Genomic DNA, 7,140 nt, shown 5'->3' with positions numbered 1-7,140 from the left:
CATTAGTACCAATTGAGCATCGTGTCTATGCCACAGCCTTAGTATTAGTATTGTTGCTGACCATGTCTATCCCTTTATGACCACAGTGTACCCATCATCTGATGCCTACTTCCAGCAGGATAACGTGTAATCTCATAAATTATAAATCATCTCAGACTGGTTTCTTGAACATGGCAATGAGTTCACTGTACTCAAATGGCCTCCACAGCCACAAGAACTCAATCCAATAGAGCACCTTTGGGATGTGGTGGAACAGGAGATTTGCATCATGGAGGTGCAGCTGACAAATCTTTGTGATGCTATCACTGTGTGATGCTATCATGTCAATATGGACCAAAATCTCTGAGGAATATTTCCAGTACCTTGTTGAAGGATTAAGGCAGCTCTGAAGGCAAAAGTGTGTCCAACCCGGTACTAGTAAGGTGTATTATTTTTACAGAAGACATAACAGTAGACTGATGTAAATAGAAATGAAGATTACATTTGATAAAAAAAATAATTCAAAAATCAAGGAAGTGTTTACATTTTACGTGGTTGCCCATAATTGATTTAGTTTTTTTAATTAAATCAAATTAACCTTGGGCCATTTTAACTTGCGCAACATGAAACTGACTAATGCAGCTTGACTTAAAAAAGTTAGAAACCTGATTAACTAAGTTATAATAGTCATAAAAACATATATTGTCGTGACTTATTGATCATATAATTTTTTTTAGGTAAATGGTTTGTTAAGTTTATTAGCAAAGTAAGCATGTAAATGAAAATATGTATCATTTATTACATTTATGACATATTTATAAATAAATATATAGAATTATGTATTAATTTGCTGTGGCCACAACATCAATAAATTATTAATATTTGTCAAAGAATATGTCAGTCAAAATAATGACGACTTTAGCTGCCCAGCAAGTCAAAATCATTAGCCCTCCGGGAATCTTTTTTTTTTTTCTTTTTCAAATATTTCTCAAATGATGTTTAACAGAGCAAGAACTTTTCACAGTATGTCTGATAAAAAAATTTCTTCTGGAGAAAGTCTTATTTGTTTTATTTCGGCTAAAATATAAAAGCCGTTTTTAATTTTTTAAAAGCATTTTATGCTCAATATTATTAGCCCCCTTATATTTTATATATTTTTTCTGATTGTCTACAGAATAAACCACTGTTTTACATTGACATGCTAATTACCCTAACTTGCCTAATTACTCTAACCTGCCTAGTTAACCTAATTAGCCTAGTTAAGCCTTTAAATTGCACTTTAAACTGAATACTAGTATCTTGAAAAAAAATTGGTAAATATTATTTACTGTCATCATGGCAAAGAAAAAATAAATCAGTTATTGGAAACAAATTATTACAATTATTAAATAGTTTATTGAAACTATTATGTACTTTGCGTTAAACAGAAATTGGGGAAAACATATAGGAGGCTGATAATTAAGGAGAGCTAATAATTTTGACTTCAACTGTATAAATGCAACAGAAAAAAATATGAACACAAAGAGGTAAGTAAACTGAAATAAATTACATAAAAATGTAATGAATGCATGAATAAAGCACATAAAATAATAAATTCCTTGTTAAAGTTATTCAAATTTGTTATTAATTATAAATATTATAAATTATATTAATTTTAATAATATTATACATTGTGTTTATATTGTGAATTGAAAATCATATTTTATAAGCAACCTTTTTGTAGTTTATAGCTTTTTGTTACAATGCATTATTATTTTACATTATTATTTTTACATTATTATTACTAATATAGTATACATGCGGTTCATTCCGCTGTGGCGACCCCAGATTAAGGGACTAAGCCGAAAAGTAAATGAATGAATGAATTATAGTAAACACTATAGTATTACAATGTTATTTGCCTCACATTGCATAAATGAAGAATAAACTCTGTTGAACGTACATGAATGATTACGCTTTGTGTGGAAAATAAAAGTGTAAAAATAAATAAAAGAATTGGTCCCGTAAACTCCGCCTCTCTTCGACTCCCGCCCACACATAACCCTGACTTCCCATAATTCACTGCGCTCAAGTCTTTCGAGAGGACGTTACGATAAGGGCACAGCGAGAGGTAGGCCGAACTGTTTATATTTGTTTAGTGCAAATTGTGAATGAATAGTCTGTAGTGTAAAAGCTCTCTATAGTCGCTTTACGTTTACCTCATTGCAAAATATACAGACTAACAACGACTGTTTAAAGAGAATGATTCATTTGAGTTGGTTAGCGCGTTAGCAAACATGCTACTTAAACCGGTTACATCAAGGTTATGTTACTTCAGTGTTGCTTTAAAGCTGTAATACACTTATATTTACGCATTCAGACTTAACTGCAATACACAAGTAATTCCTAAAGTTGAAAGAGCTTGTGTAAATATTAACAGATACAATAGCAATAACGTTAAAGGTCTCACAGTATGAGACTGACTGACTGTAGTACCTTACTGAGATTGTCTGTGTAAGAATTTAGGTGTTTTCTTCATTCCACTACTACTACTACTACGACATTTGTACGATATACTTTATTTTAGTACATGGATCATGTTGTTAATCTGTGGATGTTTATTATGTCAAGCAGAACCATTATAACTGACTGAAGATGGCTGATGTTATTGAGGAGAAGATCAAGAACTACAGAACGGCTCCATTTGATGCCCGTTTCCCAAACACCAACCAGACAAGGAACTGTTACCAGAATTATCTAGGTGGGAATAGAATACATTATTACATGACCTATGTTTAAGTAGGAAAAAATGTAGAAGCCAGCCAAAATGCAAAAAGTGCAAATGACATATTCAAAAAAGGCGCAACACCAAAGCTCCAAAAATGCTAATTTATTCAATTAAAAAGGCTGACGCAAAGCGTGTAATACTTCGAACACACAGCTCTTCAGTGTTTAACACAGTAAGGTGCGCATTTTTTACATTTCCAGAACACATGATCTCCTATTATCTCACAAAAAAATAATAAATAAAATACACATTTATAAATTATACAACTTATTCAAAGCGAAAATACAAAAACAAACCATAATGTTGCTTCACAAATTATAGAAAACAGAATATAACAAAGGAAATACAACAAAATATAGCAAAATACCAAACACCTATTTAAACATTGAAAATGTATTAAGGAAAAGGATGAATGTCAAATTCCTTATTTAAACCTCTTGGAGAAAATGTATCTAGAGTGAAAATCCACAAGGTTTCACATTGTAACAAGCAATTTGTTAAGATCTCCCCCAACCCCCCTCTCATAACTGAGAAATGCTGCGCAACAGGACTTCTAGGATCATGATGTCGAATAGCATATCAATGTTCAAAAATGCTAATTTTTAAAGGCCTACTCGTCTTACCTACATAACATAAACCACACAGGCACCGCTAACATAATCTATATCTTGCACACAATAGTGCCACAAATTTTGAACGTTTTGGCTGTGAGGATGTGTAAAAGTTGACGTTTTGTATGTGAATTTGCATTATAAACAATTCCCACATTTAAAATTACCATGTGGTATATTATTTAAAAAATGTGGAGCAGGTTTTAGATCAGCTCTTACCAATATATTTCGGATATTAGATGCTCTTTTGTGTACTAAAACGAGGTGAACACTCTTTGTAGGTAGGATCACTTGAAATAATATGCCAGTGTTTTAATAGCACTTTATTAATCTCTTTAGTATATAGAATTTAACTATTAAATTGTGTTATTAGTGAGGACACTGGTACTTTCTAAGTTACTTATTGCAGATGTGTTTTTTTTAAATGAACGAGAGCAGTTTGATTTTTACACACAGGCATGTACAAAATCACTTCAGTCTTAGCCAGCTCGGAGTATTAATAGTATAGTGAAGTCATATTTTACTTGGAGTAGCTTCGACTTAAAGGGATAGTTCACCCCAAAATAAAAACCCTTTCCCTCAAAGAGATCCAAACCTTTGAGTTTTTTCAAAAGCAAATAAAATCTATTTTGAAGAAAGATGAAAACCTGTAAGCTCTGACTCGATCAACGGTTACAGATTTCCAGATTACTTCAAAATATATTTTGTGTTCAATAAAAGAAAGTCATCATTTTTGGAACAAGTTAAGTGGTGACACAACTTTTCAGGCAAAATATGTCTTAAGTTTTTTTTTTTCTCTCTCAAGGTCACAGCAGTAAATCAGGGTTGTTTGTTGTGGATCTCAGTTTGTGTGTCTGTTAGTCATGTGCACAAGGGCATAGCACAAAATGTTTGGCTCTGGTCACACAGTCAAAGTACTGATCCCCTCAAAACACCACAGAAAACATCCAAGACTGATTTGTTGTCTCTGTTATTTATTTCTGTATTTACACAGTCTATTTTTAGAAGGTCAAAAAGAAACCCGTTACATAGCAAGATACTAATATCATATTAACTTATTTGTCCCACGCTCTTCCAACAAACCTGCTGATGAAAAATACTGTTGTTAATAATTTTCATCAGTTATTGTAGAATAATTTTCTCTCAGTTTTCAGTGTTTACATAATGCCTTTTCTTTCTCTCAGACTTCCACAGGTGTAATAAGGCTTTGTCAAGCAAAGGGCAGGATACCTCTCCCTGTGAATGGTATCAGAGAGTCTACAAGAGCCTGTGCCCAATTAGCTGGGTGAGTCTTTTTTACTGTAAACTCTTTTCTTCAAATCTATTCTTGTCTTTTGAAAAAATTGCGCATTTTCATTTAGCCTATTATTACACACTTATTGAAGCACATGCAGCACTACTGGTCTGTCACTTCAAGTGAAAACAATCTGATATATTTGATGCAGACTTGGCTATTAAAGAAAGCATTCTACTTTTGTGCCATAGAATGTATCTCTTGAAATATAGTAAAGCATATAAACAATCTTTCTTCCATGTTTTTGTTTGAATGTACCATTTTTGTGGACATACAAATCAGTTTAAATCACTGAGAAATTACAGACAATTATGTTTTTTGGCAGTGAATGAATGAAGAAATTAATTGCAAGGAAAAACAATGTTTGAGGAAAAAATTAAAGGATTCATTTTTCCTAACATTTTTTGTCGTAGCCTGTGAAAGATTATGTTATTATAAAGTTATTTTAAATTAGAAAAGCTTTCTGATTACTTGGAATTTCATCGCTGAAAGTCCAGAAAAACTAAATAAAAACCAATGTTATCTAGAGATATCAAAATTGGTGTAAAATTTTATATATATATATACCATGACCACCTCATTGAGGCGATCTCGGACCAATTAATTTGGCATGGATCAGAGCACGATTACGGTGTTTACATATGCCAAACGAACCGCACTAACTGGCCAACCGAGACAAAACAAACGCCAAGGCGTGAAAGCACCCCAAGATTGTATTTGCACGCAGTTGACAAACAGTCACAGCCATATTAAACTTTAGTGACAAGGCAGCTCTGGCCCAATCGGGCCAGTAACCATCCTGTCTTCATTCCCGAGGGTCTCGCACATTGACCCAAGGCCATTGGGCAGTCCTTATTGTCGAGCCCTGCTCAGCCATGTACAATATCTCAATTTGAGATTTTAACTTTCTAATTTGAACAAATTGAATTGTAAAAAGATGTTTCCTTTTTTTTTTTTTTTTTTTGCTCACCCAAATAGATGCTTTCTAGGATTTGGTTTTTCCTCTACATCTCAAATATACATCGGCCACATCTAATGCCACAACACAAAGCAGAGAATTGCCAAAACATACAAATTGAGGTTATTAGTTTGACTGTAAGCATCTTCATCCAAACTTTGGTCATCAGATCTTTACTTGAATAGATTCTGGCTTATTACAAATACATAAGTTATTATTAAATATTTGATTTAAACAATTTTGAGAATAAAGGCAGTGTCAGGAAATCTCTCTGAATGAACTGGTTTAATGGTAAACGTTTCCATTTATGCCGGTGTCCACTTTAATGCATTGCATGAGAAAATGTGAAATTTTCTTTATTTTTGCTTTCATTGTAAACACTCATCGAGCATTAGGTATTTATTGTATATGGGAATGATGCAAGAATCACCAGATTCTCGTAATTTGTTGGCAGTGCTGGTTAATATCAGTGTCCCCGGAAACCTGGGGTTCTTGGTTCATTTAATTACAATTTTCATTATTTACTGCAGACGTTGGCTGCATGGTGTCCAGATTTTACTAGTCAACAAATGCTTAGATTTGAGTATGGTCAAGGGTTCGATCTCATACTGGCACAAAGTTCTCTGTTCTTCATTCTTGTCACACATCCAAGATCTTTCCTGATTTCAGTTCATCACTAGTATCATCTTTCTAATCTTTTCTGAGTATGGCTGTAAACATTTCAGTGTTTCCACAGCCAATACGAGTCTCCTTTTAGGATCTGTTAAGTACTGTGCAGAAAATCCTCTTGGTCTAAATGAAGAAGCTGATTTTGTTTTTATGAACCATCAATGCCTGAAACAAATTTTCATGCAAATGAAATGCTTTGTCAGTCAATTTGTTGTTGGTGGTTCCCCTTTTCTTTTTTTTTTTGTTGATAAAACAGAAACCGTCACTGAAAGCTTTACTTGAAATTGATGTTTGTCTTTTCATTCCATCAGGTGGGGAAATGGGATTCACAGATCGAGGATGGAAGCTTCCCTGGAAAAATCTAAATGGTCGCTGTTACTTTCAATTTTATGAACTCCCAACTATTTGTAGAGTACCTCATAATATATTACTCCGTTTTGATGTCTTGAGTATCGGTTTGCCCTGCTGAAGCATGAAAGGTCATTCAGATTAAAATGTTATGACCTTTTTACCTTCAGCAGTTTGAGGTCCTACATTAGCATTAAGCTTTGTCACTCTACATATTGCTTATGCAATTTACAAAATAAAAAAGCGCACAATTTCAACTAATGTTTGTGTATTTGTGTGTAGCGGAATTTACAAGTAAACACAAGAACTGTGTTGGCTGAAGAAAGACTTAATAACAGATAAATTTACTGAAGAAAATTGTTTCAGAGTAGAGAATAGTCTAAAGTCAGCTTCAACACTTTCAAAAATGTCATAGGCTGCTCTGTGTACAATCTCAAATCAACTGCAGTTATACTCTTGCAGAAGGTCACTGACTACTACACTAGCCTTTTGGTAGAACGATTCTGGTTGGTTG

At 33.4% G+C, this 7,140-nt stretch overlaps 1 protein-coding gene across 2 annotated transcripts; it reads left to right on the top strand.

Moving 5' to 3' along the window:
* Positions 1-2,005: 2,005 nt before the first annotated feature.
* LOC130243641 (cytochrome c oxidase subunit 6B1) lies at positions 2,006-6,883 on the top strand. Of its 2 annotated transcripts, none has more exons than XM_056475897.1 (4): positions 2,006-2,089; positions 2,593-2,719; positions 4,542-4,642; positions 6,590-6,883. In XM_056475897.1, exons 2-4 carry the CDS (start codon positions 2,614-2,616, stop codon positions 6,641-6,643), a joined length of 261 nt encoding a protein of 86 aa, XP_056331872.1. In that variant the 5' UTR covers positions 2,006-2,089; positions 2,593-2,613; the 3' UTR covers positions 6,644-6,883. The 2 variants fall into 2 exon arrangements, with proteins under 2 accessions (XP_056331872.1, XP_056331873.1); XM_056475898.1 differs by having other exon boundaries at positions 2,007-2,089; positions 2,590-2,719.
* The last annotated feature ends 257 nt before the right edge of the window (positions 6,884-7,140 follow it).

The sequence above is a fragment of the Danio aesculapii genome, chromosome 16, assembly GCF_903798145.1.
Source record: "Danio aesculapii chromosome 16, fDanAes4.1, whole genome shotgun sequence".
In the NCBI taxonomy this organism is placed as follows: domain Eukaryota; kingdom Metazoa; phylum Chordata; class Actinopteri; order Cypriniformes; family Danionidae; genus Danio; species Danio aesculapii.
Note: the sequence above shows the minus strand (reverse complement) of the source record. Positions and strands in the feature narration are given on the sequence as shown.

Excerpts from the sequence above, each read along its gene's own strand:
- LOC130243641 (XM_056475897.1), top strand. The coding sequence starts at position 2,614 with ATGGCTGATGTTATTGAGGAGAAGATCAAGAACTACAGAACGGCTCCA. Across the intron at positions 2,720-4,541 it reads CTGTTACCAGAATTATCTAG|ACTTCCACAGGTGTAATAAG; the intron begins GTGGGAATAGAA and ends TCTTTCTCTCAG. Across the intron at positions 4,643-6,589 it reads GCCTGTGCCCAATTAGCTGG|GTGGGGAAATGGGATTCACA; the intron begins GTGAGTCTTTTT and ends TCATTCCATCAG.